The 20,475-nt window shown below is 46.6% G+C and overlaps 1 protein-coding gene across 1 annotated transcript in view; it reads left to right on the top strand.

Moving 5' to 3' along the window:
• The window catches only part of hp (haptoglobin), a gene marked incomplete at both ends in the record, with an annotated part of 39,177 nt that extends 19,359 nt beyond the window's left edge, over window positions 1-19,818 (top strand). Inside the window, 3 exons of the mRNA XM_084308181.1 lie at window positions 15,597-15,649; window positions 17,105-17,388; window positions 19,261-19,818. Of these exons, the coding sequence (XP_084164307.1) occupies window positions 15,597-15,649; window positions 17,105-17,388; window positions 19,261-19,818 (895 nt within the window). The remainder of the gene's footprint in view (window positions 1-15,596; window positions 15,650-17,104; window positions 17,389-19,260) is intronic.
• Between the last annotated feature and the right edge of the window lie 657 nt (window positions 19,819-20,475).

Genomic DNA, 20,475 nt, shown 5'->3' with positions numbered 1-20,475 from the left:
TTACTGTTATGCTCCAGAGACTGTGCTAGACAAGATAGTATCAAATAACATAGTATAGCATGTAAATTAGAAGTAGAAAATGTGGTCACAGTGTTCAGTATAGACATATGTACAATGTTCGATGCAGAATAGACGTAACTGAGTTACCATATAATATACAATACTATGCAGTGTACTAATATACAATACTATATAGTGCAAAGCAGACATGGGATGAGGTCAAATTTAGGTACAATTTACAGTAAGGTGTACGAGTTGTAGTGCAATCCTTTATCAATAAATATAAAGTGTGGGGAGTGGGTGATACAGTGTGTTTGTTTAAAGTGAGTGTGTGCGTGTGGATGTGTGTGCTATGTGCTTTTGATGGTTGTTGCATAGTGTTTATTGTTCGTTGAGCAGCCTGATGGCCTGGGGATAGAAGCTTCTTCTGAGTCTTTCTGTGCTCGCCTTAAGACTCCGGTATCGCTTGCCTGACCGCAGCAGTTCAAAGAGGCAGTTGTTTGGGTGACTGGAGTCTTTAATGATTCTCTTACAGTGAAATGCTTGGTTCTGTGTGACCCTCCTAAGATTGTGCTTCATACTCATCTTTGTGAAAAATATTGTGCTTCATTTCAATGCAAAAAAATGCAAAAAGGAGGTAGAGATGTAGCGTTCAAAAGTGTCTAAAGCAAAAGTTAAAGGTGAATGTTTAAAGTGAGTGTGTGCATGTGGATGTGTGTGCATGTGGATGTGTGTGCATGTGGATGTGTGTGCAATGAAATGTAGAATGGATGGGTTAGTGTTGCATAAAGTCAGAAAGTCATAGAGCATCCTGATGGCCTGGGGATAGAAGCTCCTTCTGAGTCTCTCTCTACCGGCCATGAGACTCCGGTAGCGCTTGCTTGACCACAGCAGTGCAAAGAGACAGTTCAAGTTTCAAGTTTCTTTAATAGTTGTCATACAGAAGTACAGAATACTTTTGTACAAAATGCTTCTTACTGTTGCGCTCCAGAGACTGTGCATGACAAGATAAGTATGAAATAAAGACATAGTAAAAATTAGAAGTAAAAAAAAGAGGTCACAGTGTTCAGTTTAGACATATGTACAATGTTCGTAGACGTAGTTTCCATACAATATACAATACTGTGCAGTGTACTAATATACAATACTATATAGTGCAAGGCATAATGGACGAGGTGCAGTTTAGGTACAATTCACAGTAGGTGTACGAGTTGTAGTGCAAATCCTTTATCAATAAATATAAAGTGTAAGTGTGTTTGTGTGATCTAAAGTGTGGAGAGTGGGTGCTGCAGTGTGTTGTTTGTTTGAGTGAGTGTGTGCGTGTGGGTGTGTGTGCTGTGTGCATTTGATGGTTGTTGCATAGTGATTATTGTTCGTTTAGCGATTATTGTTAGTTTAGCAGCCTGATGGCCTGGGGATAGAAGCTCCTTCTGAGTCTTTCTGTGCTCGCCATAAGACTCCGGTATCGCTTGCCTGACGGCAGCAGTTCAAAGAGGCAGTTGTTCGGGTGGCTCGAGTCCTTAATAATTATCTTAGCCTTCCCCTTGCACCGCTTGTTGTAAATGTTCTGGAGGGTGGGAAGCCCCCCTCTAATTGTGCGTTCGGCTGAACGTGTCACTCTTTGTAGTCTGCTACGGTCTTGTGCAGTGCTATTCCCAAACCAGGAGGTGATGTTGCCGGTCAGGATGCTCTCTATTGTACATGAGTAGAAGTTCCTAAGGATCTTCTGACTGACTTGGAACTTCCTTAGGCGCCTGAGGAAGTAGAGGCGTTGTCGTGCCTTCTTCACAACACTGTCAATGTGTGTGGTCCATGTCAAGTCCTCGGATATGTGGGCTCCGAGGTACTTGAAACTGTTCACTCTCTCAACTGGTGCCCCGTCGATGCTGAGGGGGCTGTAGTCCTTGACCCCCGACCTCCTGAAGTCCACAATCATCTCTTTTGTTTTGCTGACGTTCAGGGAGAGGCAGTTCTCCTGACACCACTGTGACAGGTTCTCTACCTCTTCCAGGTAGGCCCTTTCGTCGTTGGCAGAGATCAGGCCCACCACTACTGTGTCATCAGCAAATTTGATGATGGTGTTGTTGTTCCGCTGTGCTACGCAGTCATGTGTGTACAGGGAGTAGAGGAGGGGGCTCAGAACACAGCCCTGGGGGGCCCCTATGTTGAGCGTGATGGATGAGGAGGTGCAGTTGCCGGCTCTTACCACCTGGGGTCTGCCCGTCAGGAAGTCCAGGACCCACTGGCACAGGTCATAGTTCAAGCCCAGGTCCCTGAGCTTGGCTATGAGTTTGGAGGGGACTATGGTATTGAATGCTGAGCTGTAGTCGATGAACAGCATTCTCACATAGTTCCCCTGCCTCTTGTCCAGATGTGATGCTGCTGTGTGCAGCACATGGGCTATGGCGTCCTCCGTGGACCTGTTGGGGCGATATGCAAATTGCAGAGGGTCCAGGTTGATGGGGAGGGAGGAACAGATGTAGCCCTTCACTAGCTTCTCAAAGCACTTCATGGCTATGGAGGTGAGGGCTACAGGGCGGTAGTCGTTGAGGCAAGCGGGCGTAGATTTTTTGGGTACAGGGATGATGGTGGACTTCTTCAGACAGGTGGGGATGACGGCCTGTTCCAAGGACAGGTTGAAGATGTCAGTGAATACCGGGGCCAGTTGGTCGGCACAGACTTTTAGGACGCGGCCGGGGATGCCGTCCGGTCCTGCTGCCTTCCTGATATCCACTTTTTTAAAGATCCGTCTCACCTCATGCTCTGTTACCCTGAACACTGAGTCTCCATCAGCAGACCCCCCCCCCCCCCATTGCCGTGGTTTGTAGGCTGGTGTTGTTATTCACAGCCTCAAACCTCGCATAGAAGGAGTTGAGATCATTTGCTAAGGAGATGTCACTGTTCAGTTTGAGGGGGGTTCCTTTGTAGTCTGTCATTGTTCTGAGGCCCTGCCACATGCCTCTAGAGTCAGCCTGTTCAAACTGAAGTTCAACTTTATCCCTGTAACGCCGTTTTGCCTCTATTACTGCTCTCCTGACGTTGTATCTTGCCATCTTGTGTTCTTCCATGTTGCCTGTCACCAGCCCGGTGTTGTATGCTGTTGTGCGCACTTTCAGAGCCTCACGGACGGATTTGTCTACCCAGGGCTTTTGATTTGGGTAGATATTAATTTTGGTGGTGGGGATTATTACTTCTACCTGAGTACAGACATAGTCAATCACCGTTTCGGTGTATTCGTTAATATTGGCTGTGTTATCACGGAATACACTCCATTCTGTGCTTCCCAGCACTGCTTGGAGTGACTCCACTGACGTCACGGCCCAACGCTTAACCTCTCGCGAGACCACCGGCGTTCGCTTGAGACTCTGTTTGTACTTAGGCAAAAGAAAAATTGCGGCGTGATCGCTTTTACCGAATGGACTAAGAGCCTGTGACTTGTACCCATTCTTAAATTGCGAGTATACATGGTCTAATATGTTCTCGCCTCTGGTGGGACAGGTCACATGCTGATAGAAATTCGGCAGCACCGTTTTAAGACGCGCGCTGTTGAAATCCCCCAAGACCAAAATGGCCGCGTCAACATTAGCTGCTTGGAGTTTGTTTACCTCGTTGTGAAGTTTTGAAAGTGCGACCCCAGTGTTCGCGTGTGGTGGAATGTACACTCCGATGAGGATGATGGACGTTAACTCTCTTGGGAGGAAGAAGGGTCGACATTTTATCGTGATAAACTCCAGGTCTGGGGAGCAGTGGTTAGACATTTCCTTTGTGTTGCCTAAATCGCACCACTCCTTGTTTATCATGAAGGCAATGCCGCCTCCTCTCGACTTTAGTGACTCTAATGCCGTCCGGTCTTTGCGGAGAACGAAGAAATGGTCTGCCGGTTCTATTGCATGATTCGGGACATCTGTTTGGGTGGCTAGTATCGATCTCTCAGATCTGTAATTAAACAAAGCGGCAATACTTTCAAGCAAGGACTTTCACCCCTGACTACAACTTGGCCCAGGTCTTGTTTACTGTTGTATCATATTAGCTGGGTCTTTCTGACTTTTGTCCTAACTAGCTTTCACTGTCAAACTGCCAAGAACATCATGTACTTTTTAAATCTGATGATGCGATGTGTGTTAGGTTTCTTAATATTGATAAACCAAAAAGAACAGTGTTTAGCAACGTCATTTACTGGTATTGTCTCATCCACCGTGGATAAAACATTGAAATCCAGGCACTCAATGTATACGTTCAGTAAATTATAAAGCTACATTGTGCATAAATAAAACCTTCAGGAATTGCATTATTTTTGTCACAAGATCATTAAACAATGAATTGTGAAGTCACGTTATTTTACAAAATCTCCAATTCTTGATTTACTTGATTGATTTTTATTTATCTCGAACCAACACACATAACTATCACAACAAAATTGATAAAAGCTAAATAAATATACATACAGTACATACACATACTACATACATATATCTACATACACACATACATACAAACACACATATATACGTATACACACAAACACACTCACACATACACATAAAAAGAAACCAAAACATAGCATTTGGTTCGAGAAGGGGCAGAAAGAAGCGGTGCTTATCTAGTCCTGCCCCTTCCTTACATCACACAATTTACAGATTCTTGCTCTCTATCTATAGTAAATGATAAAAAAAATAATTAAAACTGAGAGAAGAAAAGAAAGCAGTATTTGCAAGAAATAGAATATGTCATAATCATAAGAAGTAACAGTACTACTCTAGATTTTCCTCTTTCATGTATTTGTTGTTTATAACTGTTTTTACATTTTCTAATATAAAAAAAAAAGACAGAGATGCCCATTTGCTTCAAGGTGTTTCAGGAGCAGTTTCCCTCTTAACCCGTAGATACCATCTCTGCCTGTGAACATTTTCTGAATGTTACTAGGCACTGTATTATTGATTACTTAGTTTAAACATAATTTGCGCTGTTTTGAATTTAACCAGGTCAGTGAATTTCAAAGTTTGATTCTTTAAAAACAGAAGGTTAGTGTGATCTCGATAATGGCATGATGGACTATATCCTTATCGCTCTTTTCTGTAACATGCAGATCTTTTGTAGGTTGGTTTTGTAGGTGTTTCCCCAAACTTCAATACAATATGGTACAATAAGTGTGCAGTATAAGGTGTAAAGTGCCCGCTGGTTCAAAAACTGTCTTGTTTTACCCAATATTCCAACACTTCTGGATATCTTTGAGCACAAGTATCCTATGTGGGGTTTCCAGCAGAGCTTGTCATCCACTAGCCCCTTTCACACTGGCAGGGCTCCTCCAGCTCCCGCTCCGTTCTGGAGCCTCTGAACCTTGGTGCTCTCTGGCCAACCAGCCCGTGTTTACACCTATTTAAGCAGAACCAACGTTCCACTGTCCTCCGTCATCAACGGGGGGGGCGTTACGCAGGCGGAGGTAAACACAACCATATGGACACGACAGTGACAAAATGTGCCCTATATAAAACAGCTTCAGAGGTTCGGCATTGCACCATGCTGATCCACTCAACAGGTAGCGATCTCAAGATGAGATCAGATTCAAATGTATTGTCATTATACAGTACAATACATCATCCAACCAGAGTGGATAAAGAAATGCATAAATAAACATTTTTAAATTTAAACCTGGGACTATAAGCTGCACTAACTAGTTGAGCTAAAGGGTCTGACGTTGACTGCAACTGACTAATCCCTAATTTACACTTGTCAAGAGCCAATGGCGCAGTCTTCAGTATTGGCATTAATAAATCAGATGTCATCATGCTAATATGTCATCTTCTACAGTAGGACTTACTTCTATGATAATAAAACAAGTCATTTGAATAATAGAAGCCTACGTTGCTGGAACGATTAATTTTGAACGTATACAGTACGTGTGTGCATTTGTGTGTGTGCATTTGTGTGTGTGCTTGCGCGCCGAGTCTCACTTTCACTTTCTCCACGCATATTTATTTCTGAAGCATTTATTTATCCACTCTGGTTGGATGGTGTATTGTACTTGTGCTGTATAATAACAATACATTGAAATCTAATCTCGTTTTGAGATCAGTCGCAAATCGCTTCCTGTTGTATGGATCGATTGAGTGCAATGCCAAACCTCTGCTGTTCACCGTTTTCGCTTGTCCTGACAGCGTCTATGCTTTTACCAACGCGTTCGTGTTTCCGGGTTCCCGTTTTGCGCTCTGATTGGCCACTGACCTACGCTAGTACGCCCCCCTGATGAGGAGGAAGAGCTGTGGATTTTAATCGGCAGGAGAGAGAGAGAGCTCAAAGCCGTATAGAATATAATAGCCCCGTGGTGCGGTCGGAGGCAGCTCAAACTACCTGTGTTGTAATAAATTAATTGATTGATGTTTAACTTGTCCGTGTGTGTGTGTGGCCAGTCCTTTCGACTAGCAAACGTTGTCTGTATTTAACGTTACCTCAGGATACCACTGTAATTGTAGCAAACGTTGTCTGTATTTAACGTTTACCTCAGTTGGTAAGCTATTTAGCTAATGTTGTTAGCATTGGATAGCATCAACGCTAGCTGGCTACAGCCCAGCACCATGCCAGCGGAATACTATTTACTAAATTATGGAGGCTTTTTAATCGTCAAGCTAAGAGAGGATTTGTCATGATCAACTGAAGGGGTATGCTATGGAACAATATGTGCTTGGGTTTTCAGAAAAAGGCCAGCTATGTGACGCTAATTATTTAGCTAATATTGTTAGCATTGGATAGCATCAACGCTAGCTGGCTACAGCCCAGCACCATGCCATGGGAATACTCATAGCGAGGGGGGGCGTACTAGCGTAGGTCAGTGGCCAATCAGAGTGCAAAACGGGAACCCGGAAACACGAACACGTTGGTAAAAGCATAGACACGTCCTGACAGCCTACAATATGACACGCCCACTGATGATGTCATGGTTCGCAAGGGGAAAAAAATCCGTTCCAGCTGAGCACAGATTTTTCACATTCCGAACCAATTATTCCCGGTGTGAACGCGCCTGTGACAGGCCTAATGACTTGATCTCATACACTCTATACATTTTAACATTATCAATTTCCAAATACATTTCGATATTTGTTTTATGATTTCCAAATAGCATTACTTTAGTTTTGCTCCGATTCAGTGATAACTTATTTTCATCTAACCAACATTTCAATTTGGACAATTCTGTATTGGCTCCAGCTGTTGCAGGTCAACCCCAGAGCATAAGATATTTGTATCATCCGCGAAGACAACACATTTCAGTATTTTAGACACTTTGCAGATATATGTATAAGATGAACAATTTGGGTCCTAAAACTGACCCTTGAGGGACCCCACCGATAATGTTTGAGCCGCCTGATGTGCTGAGTGACCCATCTGAACAAATTGTTGTCTATTGCTAAAGTAGCTTCTTAGCCAGTCAAGGGGTACCCCTCTGACACCACACCTTTCCATTTTCCCAAGTAAAATGTTGTGATCAATTGTGTCGAAAGCTTTTTTTAAATCAATGAATATTCCTAGAGCATATTTTTTTTCTCTCTATACACGTTGTTATTTCCTCGACTAGCTCCATCAACATACTCGTGTATGTTGTGTATGTCATAAATGTCACTATGAATTGAAAATGGGGGACCCTGATGTAAACAAGACGAAAGTCTTTCTCTGGTCTGCATCCCCTTAACAATTGTGTGTATTGAGCTGTACTGTATTGTACCCATTCTGCAATCTGTTAAATAAAGTTTTCATTCATTCATTCATTCAATGCCACGGAGGTGGATCTAGCAGATCTAAAACCATATTGACTTTCCATAAGAATATTTCGTTTTTCAATGAAATTGTCCAGTCTTTCATCATATAGCTTTCAAGAATCTTTGAGAACTGGGGCAACAACGATACTGGTCTATAATTGGTGAATAGGTGTTTATCTCTGGCTTTAAATATTGGAATGACTTTAGCTATCTTCATTTTACGTGGAAATATTCCCGTTTTGAATGACAGGTTGCATATGTGTGTAAATGGATCCATCTGTGGACGTTTTAATTTGTTTACTATTTCAATTATTTCCTTTTTTTCCACAGTTCCCAAAGACATTGATTCTGCAATGTTCTCTCCACCTTTGTGCTCAGTACACAAAGGTGTACCAGTATTGTTTATTTCAGCAGCCAGTCTAGGGCCCACATCTACAAGTTGTTAAATCCCTCCACCACCTCGTTCATAATTTAAGTTTTCCTGTCTTTGCAACTCATAATATACAAATTCATATCCATGGAATAAAGTACCCTATAAGCCACAAACCAGACAAAGAACAGACATGATATGTCTGGTCTGTACTGTTTTGACAACATAATTCATATTAAGTGATTTGTCCATAAGGTATCCAATCCAACCAGGCCCGGACTGGCCATCGGGAGCACCGGGAGTTTTCCCGGTGGCCTGGCCTGCACAAAAAAAAAAATATATATATAAAAAAAAAAAAAAAAAAAATTTTTTTTTTTTTTTTTGCCAGGCCATTGTTTCTAGTTGTGGCGGCGGCGCGGCGCGATAGTTAGATGTTAGATAACCTAGGTGGGTGGGGAACAACCAGGATTTCACTGTCTGCGACAGAGTTGGAGAACTATCTGACTCTCTCTCCCTCACGCGGATCACACACACACACACAATGGAGCCGTGCTGCCGCTTGTGATTGGTGGAGGCGGGACCAGGCGATACAACTGATTGACAGCGGAGGCGGCGAATGGAATGGCAGACGGCACTCAGATGCAGAATAACAGCCAGGCAATGAGACTGTTATGGTTTGTAACCGACCCCAATCGCACAACACAAGACAGGTATGAGAGTAAGCCAAGAACTGGGCATTTATTGAAAACAAACAAAAAAGCGGCACAGTCCCTTTAAGGGAGAACACAAAAATACTGGAACAAGGGAAAAGGGCAATGTGCCTTTAAGAGGCGAGCAGGCTAAGGGGAAGGCTAAGGGAGAACACAAAATACTGGAACAAGGAAAAAGGGCAATGTGCCTTTAAGAGGCGAGCAGGCTAAGGGGAAGGCTAAGGGAGAACACAAAATACTGGAAACAAGAATTAGGGAAAATTGGCACTGTGCCTTTAAGAGGCGAGCAGGCTGAGGGGCTAAGGCTAAAGGACAGGGCCAGGGCAAGGACAGGGCAGGAACAGGGGCACAGGAGAGGGGAACAGGGAAGGGGCTAAGGCTAAAGGACAGGGCCAGGGCAAAAGACAGGGCAGGAACAGGGGCACTGGAGAGGGGAACAGGGACAGAGGCCCGGGGAGGCGGGCTGGAGACAGGGACAGAGAAAACAGGGTAAGGCCTTGGACAGGGCGAGGGCCAGAGCTGCTTACAGGGATGGAGTAGGAGCGCGCAGGCTAGACGTCTGGAGGAGAGCGCGCCGGCTCGGAGAGACGCATCCTCCCGTAGAGAATTAGAGAGCGATGCACGTCTGGAGTAGTAGCGCGCCGGCTATAAGTCTGGAGTGGTGCGCGTCGGCTTGAAGAGCGCGCCGGCTCGGAGAGCGCGCCGGCTCGGAGAGACGCATCCTCCCGTAGAGAATTAGAGAGCGATGCGCGTCTGGAGTAGTAGCGCGCCGGCTAGAAGTCTGGAGTGGTGCGCGTCTGGAGTTGTAGCGCATCTGGAGTAGTACCGCGTCGGCTAGAAGAGCGTGCCGGCTCGGAGAGACGCATCCTCCCGTAGAGAATTAGAGAGCGATGCACGTCTGGAGTAGTAGCGCGCCGGCTAGAAGTCTGGAGTGGTGCGCGTCAGCTTGAAGAGCGCGCCGGCTCGGAGAGCGCGCCGGCTCGGAGAGACGCATCCTCCCGTAGAGAATTAGAGAGCGATGCGCATCTGGAGTAGTAGCGCGCCGGCTAGAAGTCTGGAGTGGTGCGCGTCTGGAGTTGTAGCGCATCTGGAGTAGTACCGCGTCGGCTAGAAGAGCGCGCCGGCTCGGAGAGACGCATCCTCCCGTAGAGTATTAGGAAGCGATGCGCGTCTGGAGTGGTGCGCGTCTGCTGTAGGAGCGCGTCTGCGCGGGGTCTGGAGTGGGGCGCGTATGCTGTAGGAGCGCGTCTGCTGTAGGAGCGCGTCTGCGCGGGGTCTGGAGTGGAGCGCGTCTGCTGTAGGAGCGCGTCTGCTGTAGGAGCGCGTCTGCGCAGGGTCTGGAGTGGAACACTGGAATACCTCCCGTAGAGAATTAGAGAGCGCAGGCTGTGTCCCACTCCAGGCAAACGGCGACAGGTGGCGAAGGCTGGCACCTCGTCTCACGCCGGAGATGAACCAGCATACAGATAAGATAGATACTGTTATAGAGAATCTCCCGTAGGAGCCTACAGATAGAGAACGACCCGACAAGGGCTGGGGGGAAGATCGAGGTATTTAAAGCCCACTGGGGCGCTAATTAGAACACACATCAGGTGCGTGATGGTAATTGATACTTGACTTAGAAGTGTGTGTTCGGCACGGACCAATCAAACACAGAATGAAAGGTAGTCCAAGGGTGTGGGCTGCTGAAGAGCAGACGAGAGTAAACGAACGCGAGGGTGGGGGCTGGAGAGGTGAGGAGACAGGGAATAAAAGGTCCAGGGAACAGGAATTAAAGGTCCAGGGAAGAGGCGAACCTCACAGTACTCACAGTACCTTAAAGGAACGGAGCGAGGCAGGGAATGCAATAAATAAACAACGACAACGTGAGGGTGGGGGCTGGTGAGGTGAGGAGACAGGGAATTAAAGGTCCAGGGAAGAGGCGAACCTCACAGTACCCCCCCCTCCACGGGAGCCACCGGGCGACCCAAAAATACAGACAGAGTGGCAGGGGACATAAACAAGGCAACAAACAAAAAAATACTGGGCCATGCTAGCAGGGGAAGCTACACCAAAAGTGGGGCTAGCAAAGGGACAGGGTAGCTGAGGGGTAACTAGGGTAGCTGAGGGGTAACTATGGTAGCTGAGGGGTAACTAGGGTAGCTGAGGGGTAACTATGGTAGCTGAAGGGTAACTATGGTAGCTGAGGGGTAACTATGGTAGCTGAGGGGTAACTAGGGTAGCTGAGGGGTAACTATGGTAGCTGAGGGGTAACTAGGGTAGCTGAGGGGTAACTAGGGTAGCTGAGGGGTAACTAGGGTAGCTGAGGGGTAACTATGGTAGCTGAGGGGTAACTAGAGGAGCTGAGGGGTAACTAGAGGAGCTGAGGGGTAACTAGAGGAGCTGAGGGGTAACTAGAGGAGCTGAGGGGTAACTAGAGGAGCTGAGGGGTAACTAGAGGAGCTGAGGGGTAACTAGAGGAGCTGAGGGGTAACTGCCAGGGCACTGATAGCTACAGGGCCTATGCTAGCTGTAATGCTACATTAACATAGAGGCTGCGCTAGCTGCCGGAGCTAGGCTAGCAGACAGGGCTGGAACAGCATGAGAGAACAAGCTAGCTGGAAGGACAGTCCTAGCTGTGGGGGAACTGACCTTGCTAGCTGAAGGGGCAGTCCTAGCAGTGGGGAAAACTGACCTTGCTAGCTGAAGGGGCAGTCCTAGCAGAGGGAGAAAACTGACCTTGCTAGCTGAAGGGGCAGTCCTAGCAGTGGGAGAAAACTGACCTTGCTAGCTGAAGGGGCAGTCCTAGCAGTGGGAGAAAACTGACCTTGCTAGCTGAAGGGGCAGTCCTAGCAGTGGGGAAACTGACCTTGCTAGCTGAAGGGGCAGTCCTAGCAGTGGGAGAAAACTGACCTTGCTAGCTGAAGGGGCAGTCCTAGCAGTGGGGAAACTGACCTTGCTAGCTGAAGGGGCAGTCCTAGCAGTGGGGAAACTGACCTTGCTAGCTGAAGGGGCAGTCCTAGCAGTGGGGAAACTGACCTTGCTAGCTGAAGGGGCAGTCCTAGCAGTGGGAGAAAAACTGACCTTGCTAGCTGAAGGGGCAGTCCTAGCAGTGGGGAAACTGACCTTGCTAGCTGAAGGGGCAGTCCTAGCAGTGGGAGAGAACTGACCTTGCTAGCTGAAGGGGCAGTCCTAGCAGTGGGAGAAAACTGACCTTGCTAGCTGAAGGGGCAGTCCTAGCAGTGGGGAAACTACACAAAAAGTGGAGGCCAAGCAGAGGGACCGGGTTAGCTGCCTGGGCATGGCTAGCTACAGGGCCTATGCTAGCTGCAAGGGCTGCATTAACATAGAGGCTGTGCTAGCAGCCGGGGCAAAGCTAGCAGACCGGGGCCATGCTGGTAGTAGAGGCCTGGCAAGCTGCAGGGGAGCTAACGAGGCTAACAGGGAAGCTAACAGGGGAGACTAACAGGCTAAACAGGGGAGCTAACAGGGAAGCTAACAGGGGAGACTAACAGGCTAACAGGGGAGCTAACAGGGAAGCTAACAGGGGAGTCAACAGGGGAACTAACAGGGGAAACTAAACAGGGAAGCAAACAGGGGAGCTAACAGGCTAACAAGGACAAACTCAACATACACTGTCTGTGCTGGCTGGGGTCGTCGACTGGTCGGGTCGTACTGTTATGGTTTGTAACCGACCCCAATCGCACAACACAAGACAGGTATGAGAGTAAGCCAAGAACTGGGCATTTATTGAAAACAAACAAAAAAGCGGCACAGTCCCTTTAAGGGAGAACACAAAAATACTGGAACAAGGAAAAAGGGCAATGTGCCTTTAAGAGGCGAGCAGGCTAAGGGGAAGGCTAAGGGAGAACACAAAATACTGGAAACAAGAATTAGGGAAAATTGGCACTGTGCCTTTAAGAGGCGAGCAGGCTGAGGGGCTAAGGCTAAAGGACAGGGCCAGGGCAAGGACAGGGCAGGAACAGGGGCACAGGAGAGGGGAACAGGGAAGGGGCTAAGGCTAAAGGACAGGGCCAGGGCAAAGGACAGGGCAGGAACAGGGGCACTGGAGAGGGGAACAGGGACAGAGGCCCGGGGAGGCGGGCTGGAGACAGGGACAGAGAAAACAGGGTAAGGCCTTGGACAGGGCGAGGGCCAGAGCTGCTTACAGGGATGGAGTAGGAGCGCGCAGGCTAGACGTCTGGAGGAGAGCGCGCCGGCTCGGAGAGACGCATCCTCCCGTAGAGAATTAGAGAGCGATGCACGTCTGGAGTAGTAGCGCGCCGGCTAGAAGTCTGGAGTGGTGCGCGTCGGCTTGAAGAGCGCGCCGGCTCCGAGAGCGCGCCGGCTCGGAGAGACGCATCCTCCCGTAGAGAATTAGAGAGCGATGCGCGTCTGGAGTAGTAGCGCGCCGGCTAGAAGTCTGGAGTGGTGCGCGTCTGGAGTTGTAGCGCATCTGGAGTAGTACCGCGTCGGCTAGAAGAGCGCGCCGGCTCGGAGAGACGCATCCTCCCGTAGAGAATTAGAGAGCGATGCACGTCTGGAGTAGTAGCGCGCCGGCTAGAAGTCTGGAGTGGTGCGCGTCGGCTTGAAGAGCGCGCCGGCTCGGAGAGCGCGCCGGCTCGGAGAGACGCATCCTCCCGTAGAGAATTAGAGAGCGATGCACGTCTGGAGTAGTAGCGCGCCGGCTAGAAGTCTGGAGTGGTGCGCGTCTGGAGTTGTAGCGCATCTGGAGTAGTACCGCGTCGGCTAGAAGAGCGCGCCGGCTCGGAGAGACGCATCCTCCCGTAGAGTATTAGGAAGCGATGCGCGTCTGGAGTGGTGCGCGTCTGCTGTAGGAGCGCGTCTGCGCGGGGTCTGGAGTGGAGCGCGTCTGCTGTAGGAGCGCGTCTGCTGTAGGAGCGCGTCTGCGCGGGGTCTGGAGTGGAGCGCGTCTGCTGTAGGAGCGCGTCTGCGCGGGGTCTGGAGTGGAGCGCATCTGCTGTAGGAGCGCGTCTGCTGTAGGAGCGCGTCTGCGCGGGGTCTGGAGTGGAACACTGGAATACCTCCCGTAGAGAATTAGAGAGCGCAGGCTGTGTCCCACTCCAGGCAAACGGCGACAGGTGGCGAAGGCTGGCACCTCGTCTCACGCCGGAGATGAACCAGCATACAGATAAGATAGATACTGTTATAGAGAATCTCCCGTAGGAGCCTACAGATAGAGAACGACCCGACAAGGGCTGGGGGGAAGATCGAGGTATTTAAAGCCCACTGGGGCGCTAATTAGAACACACATCAGGTGCGTGATGGTAATTGATACTTGACTTAGAAGTGTGTGTTCGGCACGGACCAATCAAACACAGAATGAAAGGTAGTCCAAGGGTGTGGGCTGCTGAAGAGCAGACGAGAGTAAACGAACGCGAGGGTGGGGGCTGGAGAGGTGAGGAGACAGGGAATAAAAGGTCCAGGGAACAGGAATTAAAGGTCCAGGGAAGAGGCGAACCTCACAGTACTCACAGTACCTTAAAGGAACGGAGCGAGGCAGGGAATGCAATAAATAAACAACGACAACGCGAGGGTGGGGGCTGGTGAGGTGAGGAGACAGGGAATTAAAGGTCCAGGGAAGAGGCGAACCTCACAGAGCCAGGTAGTGAGGGACTCGGGAGAGATACAGTAGAGCGAAAGTCAATTAACGTTGATGTCAAGATGGACAGTGGAAGAAAGAGAAAGGGTGGAGGAGAGAGGGATAAAACAAAAAAAAGAAAGGCCCTTACAGGAGAGAGTGGTTAACTGTATTATAATAGTAAATAGAAAAATATGTTGTGCTCTTGCTTTTTTCTTTTTGAAGGTGGAGAGAGTAGCATTGCTAGTGCCACAACCGTTTTATTTGAGGTCCATAACAGTACATTGTACTAAGCAATTGTTGGCTCATTAGTTTGTGATTCACATGCACTCAAATTCACCAGAATGCAGGAAATTAAGTCTTTGTAACAAAAAAATTCCTGGTGGGGGACCCCCAGACCCCCCGCTTAAAAAGTGGCCTGATTGGGGCTATATTTCGCGCTATATCTCCCGGTATGAATTATTTCCCCAGTCCGGCCCTGAATCCAACCCACGGAGACACGCTGGCTTTAATATTTAATAGTTGATAACAGTAAACAGAACAGTGAATATTACAATACCATGTGATTCCACGCATTACAGTATGTGCCATAATCAACTGCTGAATGCAACTACCGGTAAGGCCTTGAAGAGAGTCCAAATTAGACTAAAGAGAGATTTCACAATGGATGTTTGTAGAAACCGCAGTGGAAATTCCCAGAAGTGTAAAGGTTACTAGCTCACTCCCTGCATGCAGTAGTAGGCTATATAAGGTCTCCAGGACACTACATGTGACAGAATACACAGCGCACTCAGGACAGATAAATATTTACAACACAGAAGATGGATATCCCCAAAAAAATGTGGTAAGTGTTACTTGAAACATAATTGAAGATGTTTATTTCAACCTGCCCCCCTCCCCTTCTCTCTCTCTCTCTCTCTCTCTCTCTCTCTCTCTCTCTCTCTCTCTCTCTCTCTCTCTCTCTCTCTCTCTATATATATATATATATATATATATATATATATATATATATATATATATATATATATATATATATATATATATATATATATATATATATATATATATATATATATATATATATACTTGTGCACCTTCTGCCAGTGTTTTAAATATATTAATTATTTATATTTTTTTTATTAAACAGTTCAAAATGTGTTATACTTATGTGATCCTGTTGTTCTAAGGTTCTTTGCTGTGGTCCTGGTGGTCTGTCTGGTGGACGAGGCTCACAGTGATGGTAGGATCTCTCTCTCTCTCTCTCTCTCGCTCTCGCTCTTGCTCTCTCTCTCTTACATACACACACACACACACCACAGGCTTTGACTCCTTCTAATGCTAGCTATGCTGTAGGTGAATTCCGATGACTACAATAAGTATGGATTCACGCATGATTTAAGCACCTTTCTAAGTCATACGTACTGGGTAGTGGGTATAGCCTAAAGCCATTATGTGAAGCATCTCCTTACATCTCAAAGCTTTGAGATGGGGTAGTGTTTTTTGTGTGTTTTTATTGATGTACAGAACAAATAGCAATTATTTGGCCCCACGGGTTCCCTATCACCTTAAAAGAACAATCGTCTTCCCCAGAGAGAGACAAGAAGATAGATCCCTAACGTGCAGCCAGATAGCTTTCTACTGAACGCACAGAGAGGAAACTGGTATCTATCTTCTTGTCTCTCTCTGGAGAAGACGGTGAGCTAATTTCCCAAAATGTTGGCGTGTTCTTTTAAAATACACAGCTGGATTATTTGGGGTCATGGAGATGGTGGGAGAACCTTGCATGTTTGTCTCGTGCTTTTCTCAGGGATCAAATTCTGTTTTCAAAAACATCTCATCTTGTAAATGTTTCAGTTTCTAGGAAACAAACACGTCAAATTAGAACAAATGGGCAGATGTTGTAAACAAGGTTCCACTCGTCTATCCTCGATGGATTCCTTGAGTCAGGCATTTCCGCTATACAGGCTCTGAATACACAAGGCTTATCGTCGACCTGAAGCAAAGTGGGGGAAAAGCATATGATACTAATTCCGGTTCTAATCATATGATTTGGCCGTCGGCGGTAATGGCCCTTACACATCTAAATGAGAATCTTGTTGGCAAATGAAGTAGATTCAAGATTCAATATTCAAGAGGTTTATTTTTCACATACATACCAGGGCATAGAGTGAAATGCGGGTGGTCATGCCCGCATCGATTGTGCAATAATACTAATAATAAAATAGACATAGAAAAACAGGTAATAAGAAGACATAAGACGTGCATGATAAAAATAGACATGCTAAATTCCTGAGAAGGCACTGGGTCCTATGTACACTACTACAATATATAGTTTTAACTCTGTCATTATGCTATACTTGCTATATCTAAACTATACTATACAAGAACCACATCGGTTCTTTCCTTAAAGTGACCTTTATATTCCTCATTCCTTTAAAGTGACCTTTCCATTTTGTTTAAAGTGACATTTTGTTTAAAGCGATTGTTTAAAGCGATTGTTTAAAGCGATTGCAGCATGTGTGTTGTGTGTGTGTGTGTGTGTGCTCATGTGTACTTGTGTGTGGAGAGTTCAGTGTTCAGTGTTCTGATGGCCTGGGGGAAGAAGCTGAGTCAGAGTCTCTCTGTTCTTGTTGCATGTGTACGTAGGCGCTTGCCTGAGTAAAAGATAACTGAAAGAGTTCTCTTCCTGTTCCAGCCCGCGGGGCGGCGCCGCTGCGCTCCAGGCGTATGGTCGGCGGCACCTTGGCGCCACACGTTCCGTGGCAGGCCATGGTCTACCTGAGTGACAGCATCATGGACGGGGGCTTCGCGGGAGGCGCGCTCATCTCCGACCGCTGGGTTCTGACCGCTGGCAGGAATCTGTTTGTCAGGAACAGTCGCCAGGACACTCTGGGAAAAGAGCCGACCGTCCCCAAGGTGTACCTGGGCATCTCACATCGACACGAAGCCACCGACTCCACGGAGGTTCCGGTGCAGAAGGTGAGCGTGACGTTGCTGCCCGTGTAGGGGAGAGCGGGGGACGTTGTCACACTTTTTACTCTAGTGTGAATTGCTCATCATCAAAACACCTTTTAATAGTCATTCCTACATTAAATTGAAGCTTACTAAGATGTTGGCTTGAAATGTGTATCCCTCTGCATTTTCCAACGTATTGTAACAAAGAGTTAATCACCGATCAAAGACACTCTGACACATTGTGACAACCAACCCCATCACGGGGATGGTTGTCACACACTATGGGGTTGGTTGTCACCATGTGTTTTAATGGGAAAATCTTAAAAAGAAGGCAGAACTAAATTTGAAAGTTTAATTGCATTGACAAGTTGACAAATACATAACTTAATGCATCTTAACATGAACATAAACAGGAAACACATCTTTAGGCCTTCCTATATAACAAAATAAGAACACAATAAATCGGCCTAACAATAATAGCCTACACAACATGAATGAATGAATGAATGAATGAATGAATGAATGAATGAATGAATGAATGAATGAATGAATGAATGAATGAATGAATGAATGAATGAATGAATGAATGAATGAATGAATGAAAACTTTATTTAACAGATTGCAGAATGGGTATAATACAGTACGGCTCAATACACACAATTGTTAAGGGGATGCAGACCAGAGAAAGACGTTTGTCTTGTTTACATCAGGGTCCCCCATTTTCAATTCATAGTTGTAACATGTGACAACCAACCCCAAATAAAATGTGACGACCAACCCCAACTGGAATGTCTTGATAGCATCAAGGCTAACAACTAGTTAGCTAGCTAACAACAATCTAAACTATAGCTATCCCTTCACACTTTTTAAGGGTAATAATTGTTTCATTATAAACCAATTGTGTAAAAGCCTAGAAGAAAAATACTGAGGAGCGGAATATTTACAAATGGACATGAAAAACACAAAAAGGCCTCTCACCTCAAATTCAGCTGTTTCACTCCAAATATGACAATGTACGTGAACTCTGACCCCAATTCTGGACATTTAAATACCAAAGTATGGGAGACAGGATCCTCTGGTGGTGAAATATAATGAATGTGACAACCTACCCGTGTGACAACGTCCCCCGTTCTCCCCTATTCCCTGAAAGGGTCCGCTTTTCAGGAGTAAGATTTCACGAGATTTAATTTGTTACAGCACTTACTGACAGCTTACAGTACTGTATGTTAATGCTATTCAGTGAGGGGAGTGGCTGGGGGGATTGTAGGGGGCTATTGTTAACGCCCAGCAGAAACAGGCAGAGGTGTTAATTCGAGCCTTTTCTCCGAGAGGCGTTTTCACAGCTTAAAGCAAACAGAAAGAAAATAAAAATTATGGGCAGATTCAAATGAGTACATCTTCTTCAAATATTCTCAGACTTCAACTTATGACACATAATTTGAAAGTTTATATGCTGTACTTTCACAATCTGGAAACATCGGAACATTTTTAATGGAGACATGTGGCATCAATTGCTGGACACGGTCACATATGCATACAAGTATGTACATGTATGGTGAAAGGTTGAATTGAAGTGAATAAAAACAAACAGACAGACAGATTGACACCACTGTATTTTTTTTGTTTAACATTTGGTTTTGATTTGGTTTCATGGGCCCTTGGCATGTCTATTTTATCATGCCTATTTTATGTCTATTTTATTACCTGTTTATTATGTCTATTTTATTATTTAGTATTATTGCACAATCAAAGCGGGCATGGCCACCCGCATTTCACTGTATGCCCTGGTATGTATGTGACAAATAAACCTCTTGAATCTTGAATCTTGAGATGAAAATTTGTGTTAAAAAAAAATAAAAATGTACAAAAACCACAGAATACGCTCTGCTCCCACAGGTGGTTCTCCATCCAGGCTTCCAGAACCAGTCTGACTGGGACAACGACCTGGCTCTGATCCAACTACAGAATCCAGTGGCTTTGGGGGATAAAGTGACACCCATCCCCCTGCCAGAGAGAAACCAGGGCCTGGATGTGGAAAGGGGGTCAGGGGTCCTCGCTGGCTGGGGCTGGGGGGTCCACTTCACCTACGCTCAGTCCATCAAACACCTGGTGCTGCCCCTGGCCAATCACGACTCTTGTAAGGAGGCGTATGCGGCCAGTAAAAACACACCCTCAGTGGACGACAACATGTTTTGCACAATGGCCACTAAGTATACCGAGAACGTGTGCCGTGGGGACGCAGGGGGGGCCCTGGCGGTCAGAGGCCCTGGTGGGGACGTGTACGCAGCAGGAATCCTGTCTTATGACAAGGCCTGCTCCGCAGACACATTTGCAGTCTATACCAAGATTTCTGCTTATCTGCCCTGGATCAACAGTGTCCTTCGAGGAGACAGCGAAGGATCGGCCACTCTGCGCTCAGCGGTCATGTCTGAGATGTACTCCAGGCAGCCTTAGATAGAACCCCTGCATCTGTGCTCAGCGGTCATGTCTGAGATGTACTCCAGGCAGCCTTAGATAGAACCCCTGCATCTGTGCTCAGCGGTCATGTCTGAGATGTACTCCAGGCAGCCTTAGATAGAACCCCTGCATCTGTGCTCAGCGGTCATGTCTGAGATGTACTCCAGGCAGCCTTAGATAGAACCCCTGCATCTGTGCTCAGCGGTCATGTCTGAGATGTACTCCAGGCAGCCTTAGATAGAACCCCTGCATCTGTGCTCAGCGGTCATGTCTGAGATGTACTCCAGGCAGCCTTAGATAGAACCCCTGCATCTGTGCTCAGCGGTCATGTCTGAGATGTACTCCAGGCAGCCTTAGATAGAACCCCTGCTCTGTGCTCAGCGGTCATGTCTGAGATGTACTCCAGGCAGCCTTAGATAGAACCCCTGCATCTGTGCTGCTGAGTACCGCAGTAATACACTAGTTAGTACAATACACACAAATGCTATTGATGTTAAATTAATGTCTAATAAAGATTGGTCATGTGTTATGATAAATGATATGATGTGGTCAATTACGATTAACTGTGGTATTATTAATTAGGATGAATCAAGTCAGAGTCTGAAAGGGATTTGCCATAGTTAGTGAACTCTTCATTGAATCAGACAATTATTT

Source organism: Notolepis coatsorum (assembly GCF_963971535.1).
Source record: "Notolepis coatsorum genome assembly, chromosome: 2".
NCBI classification, from domain to species: Eukaryota; Metazoa; Chordata; class Actinopteri; order Aulopiformes; family Paralepididae; genus Notolepis; species Notolepis coatsorum.
The sequence above is the reverse complement of the archived record's forward strand: the minus strand, read 5'-3'. Positions and strand labels throughout refer to the sequence as shown.